The 14,453-nt window shown below is 39.9% G+C and overlaps 1 protein-coding gene and 1 long non-coding RNA gene across 3 annotated transcripts in view; one reads left to right on the top strand and one right to left on the bottom strand.

The window, feature by feature from the left end:
- LOC148685609 (uncharacterized) overlaps positions 1–14,453 on the top strand; it is a 28,043-nt gene that overhangs the window by 617 nt on the left and 12,973 nt on the right. The window contains exon 2 of the long non-coding RNA XR_015949977.1: positions 3,094–3,207. This is a non-coding gene — a long non-coding RNA (uncharacterized LOC148685609). The remainder of the gene's footprint in view (positions 1–3,093; positions 3,208–14,453) is intronic.
- The window catches only part of REEP3 (receptor accessory protein 3), a 32,948-nt gene continuing 25,624 nt past the window's right edge, over positions 7,130–14,453 (bottom strand). For both annotated transcript variants that reach the window (XM_035137858.3, XM_088669507.1), the window contains exons 6-8: positions 13,127–13,277; positions 12,709–12,860; positions 7,130–11,048 (exon numbers count right to left, since the gene is read on the bottom strand). In XM_035137858.3, the coding sequence (XP_034993749.1) occupies positions 10,992–11,048; positions 12,709–12,860; positions 13,127–13,277 (360 nt within the window). In that variant the 3' untranslated portion in view covers positions 7,130–10,991. The remainder of the gene's footprint in view (positions 11,049–12,708; positions 12,861–13,126; positions 13,278–14,453) is intronic.

The following is a 14,453-nucleotide window of genomic DNA, read 5'->3' as shown; positions in this document are numbered from 1 at the left end:
CCTAAAGTAGTAGTAGTAGTAATAATAATAATAATAATAATAATAATAATAATAATAATAATAATAATAATAATAATAGTTCTAGGAACTTACATCACATAAGAACACTAAAATTTGTATATGCTAATTTCCAAAATTAGAAATATTGTCACTCCATATGGATGTACATATGCATTTGCTGCTCTGGAGAACATGCTGTTTAATTTTCAGTTTGGAAAATTAGGTGACTCATCTAAGAGCAAATGAACTCCCATGCAAAAGACACTGCATAAGCCGTAGGAAGCAACTGCTGGGTAGCGAAGAGGGCCAGTCACTAGACTGCTGCTGTTGTCGTCATCCTCTCTCATGCACAATTTGAAGTGAAACAATATTTCATTGTAACCATTTTACTAGTAAGTGTGCATAAGGATAGCAATATAAGGCTAACATACAGCTGTTTTCATTAGCACTCTAGATCAGGGGTCAGCAAACTTTTTCAGCAGGGGGCCGGTTCACTGTCCTTCAGACCTTGGGGAGGGGGCGGACTATATTTTGGAAAAAAATAATGAACAAATTCCTATGCCCCACAAATAACCCATAGATGCATTTTAAAGAAAAAGACACATTCTACTCATGTAGAAACATGCTGATTCCCAGACTGTCCATGGGCCGGATTTAGAAGGCGATTGGGCTGGATCTGGCCCCTGGGCCTTAGTTTGCCTACCCATGCTCTAGATACTTCCATTCCAGGTGAATAAATATGGAGAGAAACTGGAAGGTTGTGACATTCATCACATCAGCCCCACACAGAGGAAAAGGAGCAAGTATAGCAGGAACCAGTGGGGGAGACTGACAAGGGGAATGTACACAAGGTATGCCCACTGGCAAAGCAACCTGCAGTGTGAGGGCAAGTTCTCTACCAAAACTCCGCCACCCACTTCTCCCACAGGTTTCTTATTGCATTCTTATACTAAGTCACTTACGGGAGCTTTTAAACAAACAAACAAACCAGGAGCATCTCATTCTTGAAATTTATATTTCTGCATCAGAAAAACTGATTTAAGACCAAAACGCCAAATAATGGGCCCTCCCGGAATTCATATTATGCTGTTCACAAAAATAAGGAGACTAAATATTTTCTCTGTTGGGAGTATGTGTGCTTTGAAGATTATGGTTTAATCTCTTCCCAATCCTCTTTGGAGCACTGTTGTAGATTTTGTTGTTATTTTTACACACAAGTTCTGATCATGAATCAGGATCATGCCTTATGGGAGAGAGAATAACTGCTATAAAACAAGCAGCCAAGGATGTCATCTGACTGAGTAGCACTGATACATAATTAGGCTAAGCAAAGATAATATGCACAGCTTTCCCAGCTCAGAAATACCTTTTAATGTAAAAAATAAGCCTATAATCATTTATGAACAGAGTGGATCATCTGTGTGCTACTTGTTTTTTCCTCTTCATGCAAACTTACCTTTTCATACCTAATATAGGCAGGATTGAATAGGATGGGGAGGGAGGAGGGGGAACAGGATGAACCCCCAAACACAATAGCTTATGTAGACATACCCACAAGAAAATAACTAACTGTGACAAATGTCTGGCTTATACTAACAAAAGTCAGGAAATGGCTGGATAGCACTAAAGCTGTTTTTAATTTAGCCTAGCATGCCTATGTCTCAAGGCACATATGGTAGGAAAACAGTATCTTTCGGTATCATCTGGCTTGCCTGATAAGAGGCTAAGCTAGCAGCAAACCAGCTGGTGGTGCTTAGGCATTAATAGAAAGGGTTTCCAGCAAATTCCTACATACATAATTTTCTTTAATATGACCCAATGTTTATAAACATTTGAAATTTTAGAGCAGTTCATAAATAAAGCTTGCATAAGCTCTCGGAACTGGCCGCAGTTCCCTTATTCTTTGGACAACCACCTTGAGGTGCACTCTAGATTTAAGAGCTTAGACATTACACCAGACACACAATCCGTATTTAAATTTCTGACCCAATTGATTTCTCTCAAGCACCTTCTGGGAACCTCATATTTCCACTTTCATTCTCTACTTAAAAGAAAAAGAAAAAAGGCATAGTGTTAGTAGGGCAACCCAAGTCTCTTGCAGATCATGACAGTGCTTTGGGCATGAAACTAGATGAATCCATTATATATTCAACTGAAGCAATGCTACCGAAACAAATCCCTGCAAAGAAAAAGAGAATACAAAAGAAAACAACACAATTGCTTGCCAATTTATAAAATGAATTTAAAAACAACAACACAAAACCACCTGAATAAATAGAATTGTCTAGCAAATGTAGTATAGGGACCACACTCAAGATTTCTACAGGATGGACCTCTAAATATGCAATGTGTAAAGGAAGTTCTATAAGACGTTGCACCTTCTATAATTGTATATATTCCTCCTTGCAGGCCTTCCAGCACTTTTCTGGAAATAGAAGTCTTGAAAGCCCATCCAGTTCACTCTTGTTGCTTGTGCAGGTTGGGTACTGCCATAAAGCCCAAATCATCTGAAGTCAAACTGCAGCAAAAGCCATGTGTGTATGAAGTGACTACCCTATGGGATGTGGTGGTTTTGGCTGCAACAGTGCAGCCATCAGCCTCAGCTAGGATAGCCAATGGCCACAGATGATGAAAACTAGCCTGCCCAGCAACCTCTGAAAGCCACTTGTGCCTCCTCCTCCTCCTCCTCCTTCTTCTCACTAGCCTGCCCAGCAACTTCTGAAAGCCACTTGTGCCTTCTTCTTCTTCCTCCTCCTCTTCTTCTTCTTCTTTATAAAGCACCTTATACCCTTAGGCCTCAGGGCGGTTCACAACATAAAGTACAAAATATGTAATAAAAAGAATTAAAACAGTTAACAATACAAGCTAAAAAAAACCCCCACAAACATTCCCCAACGAAAGCTACACAATACCCCAGCCCACAAATACAGATACGAAATCCAAATTAACATATAACGTTTAAAATCATTGTAAAACAACCTGACCGAAGATAAAACCCCATCCCTTAGTGGGTGGGGCTAAAGAGGCAGCAAGGGACAGGTTTTTGTTTGCAATATTTTGAGCTTGTTGGGATGTGTGCATTCCATCTTTCAGATCATGGATGGGGCACTAATGACTCTCAGCAACCTTGGCAACTAACCAGTGACTGCGGTTGATGGGATTTGGAGTTGAACATCTGGAAGGCCACAGATTGCCCACCCGTTTTGGGTAGATAAAGTTTATTTTTATGTGTCATATTAAATACATTGTATCTTAAGCCTTTGAGATAGGTTGTAGTGAAACAACATAAAATTAATTCTGTAAAGAAATCGACTCCACTTTAACTGACACTAAGTTTATGTATACTATTTCCAATGTTTTTCTTGGCTGTTATAATACAGGATCTTGCTTTAAAAAACAAGAGTTTGGGATTGTTGTCCTTTAGTGACCACTGTGGTTGGAAGTTCTCTTATGTCTCACTGTGTGGGTCTTCCAAAAACATTCCAAGATGCACACAACCCCTCCATCAATATGCACACAGAGCATGAGAACGACATGACTATTTCTCTTGGCATCCACTATTAAGAGATTCATAAAGTTGGAAGGAACTCTAAGGGTCATCTAGCCCAACCCTGTGCAATGCAGGAATCTCAACTAAAGCATCCGTATCAGATGGCCATCCAGCCTCTGCTTAAAGGCCTCCAAGGAAGGAGAGTTCACCCCCGCTCCCGAGGGAGTCTGCTCCACTGTCAGAACAGGTCTTACTGTAAAAGAATGAACTACCGGTAGGTTGCAAGAGCTACAACTAAGTAATGGTACTATCCAAGCTAATGGGTGGGCCTCTCTTCCAACACCCTGCTGCTACATAGAATAGACAGTTGTGAGCTGAAAAGCTGAAGATTGAGCCATGTTTTTCTCTGTGCTGGACTTTGGGGTTCCCCTGGAAACTTAAGGCAAAGCAAGATCTGTTGGGGTGTTAATCATGCCCCTCCATCCTATGCTCAGGTTGTATATACAGTGGTACCTCAACTTACGAAGGCGATCCGTTCCACGGCGCTCTTCGTAAGTCGAAAGCTTTGGATGTTGAAGCGTCCATTTTGCGCATGCATGAAGCGCGATTTTGCGCTTTGCGCAGAATGCACGCATGGCGAAAATACTTCCAGGTTTGCCGACTTCGTAAGTCAAAACCTTTGTAAGTCGAGGCATTTGGAAGTCGAGGTACCACTGTATTGTATATGTAAATATAACCATATGTCCTAAAGACATCCACAGCCTTAACTGACATTCATTCTAAGGAAACCACACCCTGGGGGAAAACACTTGGGACCCTTGGAGTTTCTCACCATTAAGAGACTAGGGTTGTAACATTATACAACATGCATCTCTCCTCTTTGCATGCAAATAGCACTGATAATTGTAGTTTGATGATTTTTAGTTTAGTAAACAGAAACACTGCTCTGGGGTTTTCTCTTTGAATTTCCAATTAGGGCATCACAACAGGAATGACAGTACTTCAAGATCATGCAATGGGCCATTTTCTTAGAAGCACTCTCTCACTCTCATTGCCAGCTTGGCTAGAATTGAATACTGCTAGGGAAGTTATACTTTACTCTTCAAAGAATAGAAGGCAGAGATGTGTTGAAAAATATTGGATTGGACTTTTAATGCCTAAGACAATCCAAAAGAAGTTTTCTGCATCTGCTGACATTTGAGACTTTGGGGAGCTGTATGTTGTGGGGTCCGATTGCTGCTGCTGCTGCGTGACTGCTATTACGGTATTGCCACAATACCCATTCATCCTGTGCAATTTGACATTACAAGACTACAAATTACAAAAGCATCCATTCAAGGGCTTCTGCACTGTGCCATCTCTAAGAGCTGGGAAGCCAGAAACAGAGAAGAGACTTCTCTTTAAGCCTGCAGTATATTGTGGGGGCAGGGCAAACAGTTTGGTGCCGAATGCAATCCTACTAAGTCTCATAAGAACCTAAGATTAGCCAGCTGGATCAGGCCAATGGCCCATCTAGCCCAGCATCCTGTTTTCGTAGTGGCCAACCAGATGTCTGTGGGAAACCAGTAAGCAGAACATGAGCATAAGAGCATTCTCCCCTTCCATGGTTTCTGGCAACTGGTATCTGGAAGCATTGCTGCCTCTAACTATGGAGGGAGACAACTAGTAGCCAACAATAGCCCTCTCCTCTGTGAATTTGTCTAATCTTTTAAAGCCATCCAAGTTGGCGGCCATCACTGCCTCCTGGGGGAGCAAGTTCCGTAGTTTGACTATGCGCTATGTGAAGAAGTACTTTCTTCCAGCATTCAGCTTCGTATTTCATAAAATGTATGAAAACCTTTCTAATCTCTAAGGCAGCATACCCAGTGGTTTATTCAGTGAGGAAGATTGTTAGAGACAGGCAGCATGTATGGTACAGGGCAGGCATCCCCAAACTGCGGCCCTCCAGATATTTTGGCTTACAACTCCCATGATCCCTAGCTAACAGGACCAGTGGTCGGGGAAGATGGGAATTGTAGTCCAAAACACCTGGAGGGCCGAAGTTTGGGGATGCCTGGTACAGGGTATCAGAAACCAGAACAGTGGAAAAGGAGTGGAACAAACACTCTCCCCCTCTTTGCAGATCAATATTTTCCATGTGCAGTTCTTCAAGTGTACAAAACTGGTACAACTTAAAATTATGAACCATGATTGCAAGTCTTAACAGTGCCATTGGGCACTGGGTTCTGCTTCCTGGGCAACACCCAACAGCTAGTTGAATGTATGCCACTTAAACTACCCATTTTTCCTTTCATGTATTCCATCCCTCTTATTGCTCTATAGCAGGTATCCCCAAACTTTGGCCCTCCAGATGTTTTGGACTACAATTCCCACCACTGGTCCTGTTAGCTAGGGATCATGGGAGTTGTAGGCCAAAACATCTGGAGGGCCGCAGTTTGGGGATGCCTGCTCTATAGCATTCCCATGAGAAAATTGGTCACATCCAACAAGACAGCATAAAGATATCCATGTTGTTCAGAAATATAAAAATGGTGGCCTGTATCTCCATCTTTCCAAGTGATCCTGCCTGCTCAGCAGTTCCACTAATCCACTTCCCTCTGTTCATTGACACCAAAATTGCAGTTTAGCGAAAAATTCATTCTGTTATTTAATAAATTAGCCTGCCCTAAACATCTTAAGCGAAAAAAGCAAAAACATTACAAATCCCCACTGTCAAACATCTTTCTACCATAAGGCAAGACACAAATCAACAGAATCCTAAGATGTACTTGTCTCTGACAAGATGCACGGACAATCTAATACAAAAGTTAAAAGCATTGCACATGAAGAATTCAGGGGGTGGAGTGAGCAGCCAACCCACGTAGTTGATTCCAAGACATTTCGTCTTCAGCAAAATTGCACGTTTCCCATCCCAGTGGAGAAAAAATGCTGGGAGGTCACATATAGCTCACTCACACAAGTGTTTCCAATCAAAAGCTCCTTCCCAAAATTATCAGCAGTGCTGGCGTAAGCTTTTTTGTAAAAAATAAATAAAAAATATAGAAGTGAAAAATATGATCAGAAGAAAAATAAAAATTGTTTTTATAAGAACAATGAAATCATATCCTTATATTTTAGTTTTGAAAGGAACACGAGAACATTTTCTCAAGCTTGGCAAGACATGATCACTGCAACTCAGAGGATATTCTGAGGATATTCTGGCTCAAAATAAATAGTAGCTTGTGCATTTTACTCTTCCATAAAATGCTACCATGTGCCACCATTACTAAAAATGACCCCACCACATTTAGACAGATGTCTGAGATTATGATCAGGATCTAAAACAATCATGAAACTATTTCAGCACAACTAAAGAGGTTTCAGGCTATTTCTTGCTCAACCAGTTCACCCCCCACCCCCACCCCTCAACTGCATTTGAAAGTGAAGTAGTTCAGCTTGGTATCAGATCACTTTTGGCATCTTTTCTGGAGAGGAGACAAAGGCTTTAGCTAGGCTAAAGGAGTCTTGCCCCTGCAAGCATTCACGAGATCAGAGCAGGTTTAAAGAGAGATGTGGAAGAATGACATTACTTCCTATAATGTTTTTATTTCCCTACAGATATTAAGCTGCATGGCATTTGAATGAGACAGGACAAAGACATTGAAAGTATTCATTTTATTAAGTTTTTTTATTAAAAAATCTTTTAAGAGGCATTGCATCTTCAAAAATAGCATATACATAGGTAAAGAAGTATCAGTACAAAACTCAGTACTGCAAATATGTAAACAAGTTGACAGTCTGTTACAGATGGGAAAGTTAAAGCTTACAGTCTTAAAGCTGCAAATAGTCAATATGTTGAAATTGCATTTGTAAGAGCTGGTAAGTAGAAACAGTCCTTGAAAATAGTTTGTTTCTTTTGCATAGTAAGTACTTCATACAACATTGATCTAGTGGAAGCCCTATTATATTTCAACAAAATACCTAGTTTTTGACATTGTAAAACCATTATATTTAATTTGCAGCAATTATTTTGCCATTCTTTGAATCCAAAAAGTTATTTGAATCAAAGAAGCTAAAAAATGGATTTTTAAAATGGGAGAAAGGAATTGCTTTTCATTCATTTCACTGAAGGACAACCTCACTGAGTGTCCAAGGAATGTGCCACTTGTAGCTTCCATGGGTGTGCACGAAGCAGCCTTTAGTCTTTCGATGTACTTGAACCAGGAAGATTCAGCCAACCAAGAGCTCCCTTTGTATCACACCCATACCATACAAGTACAATCACACCTGCACCATACACATGCAAGCACTACATGTAACTTTTGAATATTCATGATACAAGTACACACCAATGATAGAACATACAAAGCAGCCCTTAATACTTACAAAGTCTGTTTGACAAAAGGCATGGATATATTTTAAAAAATAGCAGAAATACAATAACACATCATTTCAAAATTACTTCCTATACATTTCCTTTGAAATTATCTGGTTGGATCAGTTGTAGGAAGATACAAAACTCTTTTGTCTGACCCCAGTATGGTGTGCTTCTACACAACAAGCCACAAGTGATTTTAAAAGCAAAAGTGGAAGATACAAGTTGAAAACAAGGCTGGCTTATTTTAGAACTACGGTCCTCCAGTATGTAGGCTTCCAAAAAACCTAATGCTGATTTAAATTTTGTTAACAGAGGGATTATACAACAGAAAGACTACTATACTTTCTCCCTACACTCAGTGTAACCACGTTAGTAGCTACTCTGAGGGCCAAACTAGAGAAGATACCATTCAACAATTAGCAGCTACATAGGTGGCTATAATTTACCTTTTAAAAAAATCAATCACTTTTCTAATTTTGTGAACAGCATCTTAGCAAGTTGGGTACAAAAATGTAAAAGCAAGCATTGTTTCTTATTAAAATCCTGTTTCTGAAGCTGAAGAGAAAACAGTTCTTTAGTTCCTCATTTGGGGCAAGCTGTCAGTATTCAGAATAAATAGGAAATTCTTCTCTGGAGAAGAGATACTCCTACATGGCATGAATTAAAAATTGTGAAGCATATACATATTTTGAGAAAATTTACAGTATTTGCAGCAAGAAACTTAGCTTCCTTTGGAACCACTTTACCAAGTTAAAACTATAGTACCAACATATATAACAGCAGCAATTTTTTTTCAAGTGTTCGGTTAAAAAGTGTGCAGCACTCAAAGCTGTGAAGATCAGGCTTAAAATGTGAATCTCTTTTCGTGATTTCTTAAATAACATTTAATGGCGGAGGGTCTGACATGGTTCTTGCATCCAGAAGCAATACTAAAACTCCTGGCTATTCTAATTAGAGTTGGAAGATTCACCTGTCTAAAAAGGACAATACATTCCTCAGGAATCGAGCCAAAAAGAATAGTATTTTGTGAGCCAGCACTTAAGTGGTGATTAAGTATATCAGGATTTAGAACATTTCAAGTGCTACTCTTGAATGGCATAACGAACACCACAGAAGTGTATCAAGTTAACACAAGCTCTACAGATTATGCTTGTTTTACATAAGTAAGATATGTACATATACGTAAACCCAACTATCCAGTTGCTCTGGATTGTATCCAACAAAGTATTTCAGTATCTGGCTGTGTAGCTGAACTTTCCTTCCCTCTTCTTTCTTCTCCCATGAGACCTCAACAACCCTCTGCAGCAGATTTGGGGAAGACATTCAGGGAAAGGGCAAATTTGACACTGGAAATGAAAATTTTTGCAACTGCTTAGTTGCATACCACCCTTTGTGTTCCTGAAATGGCCTTCAGTTCTCTGCAGTGTCCCAACATAAAACCTTCAATGTTTTACAAAAGAATAAAAACACACAAGCACAATAAAAAGCATATGCATGATGATTCTTAAACATTAGAAACACAGGACTCTAAAATAACAGAACTACTAACTTTAGAGTGTGCAAGTTTTTCCTGTTTCTTGAGTTTGACATGTCTAGAACACGGTACACCATATGATTGCTGGTAACCAACAAAAAGGTTTGAAATCTTTTGGGTCTTCAACTTGTAGTTATATTCCTTTATATACATTCCAAAAAGAAAAGGCCCTGGCCCATATTACTTAGCTGTGTGCTCTTACATGCAGCAGTGAACTCGAGAGTCCACACAAAGATAAACTTGGTAAGAGTTGCATGCAGAAAGTGCCAAGTTCAATCCCTGATGGTCTCCAGGTGTTGCTTGGAGAAATACCTGTCTGAAACACAGAGGAGGTGCTGCCAGTGTAGATTATACTGAACTAGATAGACCAATGGTCTGACTGTGTGTTGCAGCTTTCTATGCTCCTTGGTCAACACTGCATTGGAAAAACCAATTAGAACTGCAATACTACAGATCACAGCATGCAAGTGTCCAGATACAGATAACAAAGGGACTTGTGGAACCTTAAAGCCTAACACATTTATTATGGCACAAACTTCTATGGACTACAGTGCACATCTACCTGTAACTCAGGGTAATACTTCATGTATCTGTGAACTGTAGTTCATGGAAGCTCATGCCTGTTATTTTTGCTGCAAAAGACTAGCACAGGGGCTGCTCTGGAAAGAGATAGCATTCTGGGTGATCAACTCGGCTGTATGCACAGGCTACCCTCAAATCCCTGGTTACAGTAAAGCAATATACAGACCTCCAAACAATGAAGCAAGTTATGTGAGCCTTCTGGGGTGGTGGTTATTTTAGTTCTGTACTGCAAATTCATATACAAATATATCTATGCAGTGTACAGAATTTCAACTAAAACCAACTTCAGATTGAATAAAGCAGCCTCCCCATGTCACATAGCAGTAAGGAAATTATCAAAAGCAGTTTGTCATGCTTTAAGAAAGTGAATTCCACAAGGTAGCAGAAACTCCCTTGAATGGCCACAAGTTGTTCTTTGGATCCAAGCCATTAAGAAGATTAATTGTGAATGACTTTTTCTTTCACACTCACTACTCTTACATTGCATTTTAAAGGAATCTAGCACAATGATGCATTCAAGTATAAGCTTTCCAAGTATAAAAATGAAATTCTGGAAGTGCTGAGATTTTCAGTGTGTTGGCATTAACCAAGCACTTAATGCTCATCCACAAAAGCCACAATTAAAAGTCTCTAAGAGTCAGCCGTTAAATTATTACACTTATGAAGTACAAAGGCATAATGTGCTAACCTAAACATATTAGCAATTAGTTTTAAGAAACTGAGATTAAACATAACTCCACTCTTTAAAGCAATATATTCTTACCACCATGACTGAATTATTGATATGGATAATCCCTAAACATAGTGGCCAGTTAAGTCAGGTATGCACGCAGAGCTCTGTGCATGCAGAGCTTTCCCCTTCCTCTTCAATGATCAAGGAAATGCTCTACACTGGCAATGGGAATCCACATGTGTGCCAAGTGTTTCCCTTCAGAGAATGGAGAAGTCCTATGCAGGACCAGGCCCTATTGTGGGCCTGCAGGAAGCAACTAATATAGCAGTTTGACATGCTGAATTGTGAAGATTGTTTAGAAGTACACTTGTGGTCTTCTCTTCACTTTGTATTTTAATGAGCCATACCGCACCTGAAAGAAAAAAATGGCATGGAAGATTTAGATACGCAGGGCAAAATCTGGTGCAAAATTTGTAAAACTGGCTCTTTATTTTCTGTCAAGAATAGAATCCAGCATAAGGACATGAATGAAAGTGTTAATCCAATTATGTGCAATAAAAACAGCTTCAGATCATTAGCAGCCTTTAAAAAACTGCCAGTCTGTGCTCAAGGGTAGCCAATATGGTGTCCTTCACATGTGGTTTGATTACAACTCCCATCATCTCTGAACATGCCAGCTGATAGTAGGCCAAAACATCTGGATGGTTCTATGTTGGTTACCCCCAAATGACTACTACAGAACACACAACAAGGTCGATGCAAACAGTAAAGTCATCAAGAGCTATAGCACCTCCTTCCCATTTTTAGTTCCCTTAGATTTTGAATGATTTGACAAAACACTGAACAGAAAAACCTGGCAAAGTAGGACATGAAAAAGAAACAGATAAAAGCAAATATATCTGAAGGCTGGAACAGATTAATGCTGTGTGAATGTCACTTAAACAACAATTAAAGAGATCCAGAGCCAACTGCTGGAACAGCAATCTCCCTCCCTCCTAGGGAAAACATTTCCCCCCCCTCCCAGCTTCAGCATAACTCAGAGGGATTTCAGCATCATTCCTTTAAGCAGGCGTTGAACCCAAATGTTTCGTCAGTTCCAACTTACCCTGGCCTATGGTACAAGAGAAGGGGGAATGCAGTCCTGAGAGGGAAGGGAGTAGAAAGAATGACCAGGGGGCTCCCCATTGCTTACCCAGCCTTCCTCAAGCTGGTGTCCTCCAGATTTTGTTGGGACTCCATTCCCATGGGCATCATGCTGGGGAAGGCTGCTTAACTACTGTTAAAAGGCAACCAGTGCATCACTCAGAAAAAGTTCATAGGTGAAGACTGCCAGGTGCACCTTTTGAATTGTAACAATTTGATCATCCAACTATGGTAGCATGACGAGCCAATAGTTAATATTTAAAGGCCTTTTGTATTATGAAAAAGCTTTACTAAAACCTTATTTTTTAAAAAGAAAGGCTATGTTTCAAAATATTCCCCCCGAGAGGCGTAACACACTAAAAAAGAAGAAAAAAGAAGTCTCTCTTCCAGGCAGCCTTAGAATCACCAAAAAGATCAGCAAAACAAAAAGATGTCAGTAGCAACCGTGGAAAAAGCTGCATAAAACACACATTTCTCTTGATATGGTTCTTGCTGCAGAACAAGCTGGAAATATTCCGCTTATTAGGTGTTATGTCATGTGCCCATTGCCACAGACATGGCCTGGAGCAGCTATCCCACTCTACTGGGGGTAGAATGGTCTGGGAGGGTTTCTGGCTAAAAGGGCTCTGAACTGCAGGACACAAAGGGACATCAACAAATGGCTTCCAAGTCCCCTCACCAACATAGTGGAGCATGAAGGTTGCCTTGGTACTCTAGTGACCTTCATGTGATAAACAGGAAGATCAACTGCTCAAGCGCAGACAGCATAAATTCTTATCTGAACCTAACCAAACAGGAGTGAGAGTGCATTACTACTGTCCATCAGGAGATCTGGAGTGAGGTGTTGCCAATATGTAAATGACATACAGCCCTTTTTTTTGTACCATCTGAACACAGAATTTTATATTACTACGTAGAGATGTACTTGCCTCTTTGCGGCCTTTGATAGTTTTTACCGATTTCATACTTTGTGTTCGCCGGAGACCTCTCTGAGTGAACGTCTCATCCTCTGAATACGTCCCTTCCCTCTCCTCATCTGTTTTATCATCTTCAGAATCCTTTTTTAATGGAACATTGTAACCTGATATTGCAAAGTTGAAAGTTTGTTAAATTATAAATCATTGGTATAAATTATCTTTAAATAAGGCAAATGCTGGGGACTAGACAAAGCTGGGCTATCCTGATAAAATCTGCAGGAACAAGGCTTTCTCAGTTTCCAGTAAAATAACATGGTTGTATTCATCCTCTGCTTGCTTTATGCACAATTTAATGGGCAATATCCAATATCAGTTATCACCTGATCTAGCAAAAACAGAAACATCCCAGTTCTTTTAGTAATATACAAACCTAAAGTTTCATTGGTGGTGGAGCTTCTGCTTCTCTTTTTTGTATCAGGTAATGTTTGGTAGTGTCTTTGTCCCACTGGTTCATCACCTTGTATAGCTGTTAAGTCATGCATACTGAAACTCCGCAGCTTTTCAGTTATTGCCCCTTGACCCTGAAAAGTTAAGAGGGGAGGGGAGGGGAAAGAGAAATGTTTCAAGAGGGAAAGGATCATTTTCCCCCCAAAGTTTATTTATAATTGTCAAAATCCAAACTGTACTATTCCAAGACATATTGTGTTCTTTTGTGTAGCACTTTGCTTAAGCATAAACTTAAACTTGCATAATACAAAATTTATACTAGTAAACCAATTTATAAAATCACATTCTCACTTTAAAAATGTCAGATCTTGACTGTATGTTAAAAGTTATGTCCTGCACAAATGGAGTTTTCCCAATTTTGTATTAGAGCTGAACTGTACTGTTACACTCCCAACTGTGGATTAAGGGAGTGACAACGCAATTCTACATACATCTTCCACTGAATAATTCTCATTGAAATCACTGGAGCTTATACCTGATCGTGCTGTAACTATTGCAGTATAGCACATGTACAAGTGCCTCTATAGAAATGGAGCTGCAAAAAGTACACCTGGAAAAACTAGCCCTTGCCAAACCTTAAATAATTATGAGGGGCATGAAAAAGTCCTGGGCAAGCTGAGAGTTCTGAATGCAATAAATAAGATTTCTTATCTAGCAATGCTGCCAAGTGTCAATATGACACCTGTTTTTTTAAAAAATGATAGGGTAGGGGAGTGTGTGCGCGCACACATGTGCAAGACAGGGCTGAAGCATGCAAGTGCATGTAGCACCTGCAATAGTTTCTATAGTCTCCAAACGTGTCCCAGGGCCCAAAAGGTTGGGAACCCCTTCTTTATCATAATGTGAACAAGCCTGTGCAGTGCAAGCTTGAGGCTCTTGCACTTCTCTCTCTGCTTTTTCCTCTGGCATGGCTGTAAGAAGGTGTTGTTGTTTTTTTGAAACTTTCACTTCCATTTTAGATTAACTGCCACTTGTTGTGTTGCCCAGACCCAGCAAACTGTGGTTAATTTTATCCATGGATGGTTTGAAACAAAACAACTTGTTTCAAATCCAGTAGAGTTTCAGATTAATTATAGTTTAGGGTTCAGAGGAAACGCTAAACTGTGGTTAAACAGAACAAAAGTTTCTGATTTGCTCCTCACACAGCTGCACTAGAAGTGGTGGTGGTGGCACAAGTCTTGAGGCTCGGACAGCCTCATTCCTATAGTGATTAACAAGGTTTATCATGAGATCCACCCAAGTCATAGAAG

This window comes from Zootoca vivipara, chromosome 5 (genome assembly GCF_965207765.1).
Source record: "Zootoca vivipara chromosome 5, rZooViv2.hap1.1, whole genome shotgun sequence".
NCBI lineage: Eukaryota > Metazoa > Chordata > Lepidosauria > Squamata > Lacertidae > Zootoca > Zootoca vivipara.
Note: the sequence above shows the minus strand (reverse complement) of the source record. Positions and strands in the feature narration are given on the sequence as shown.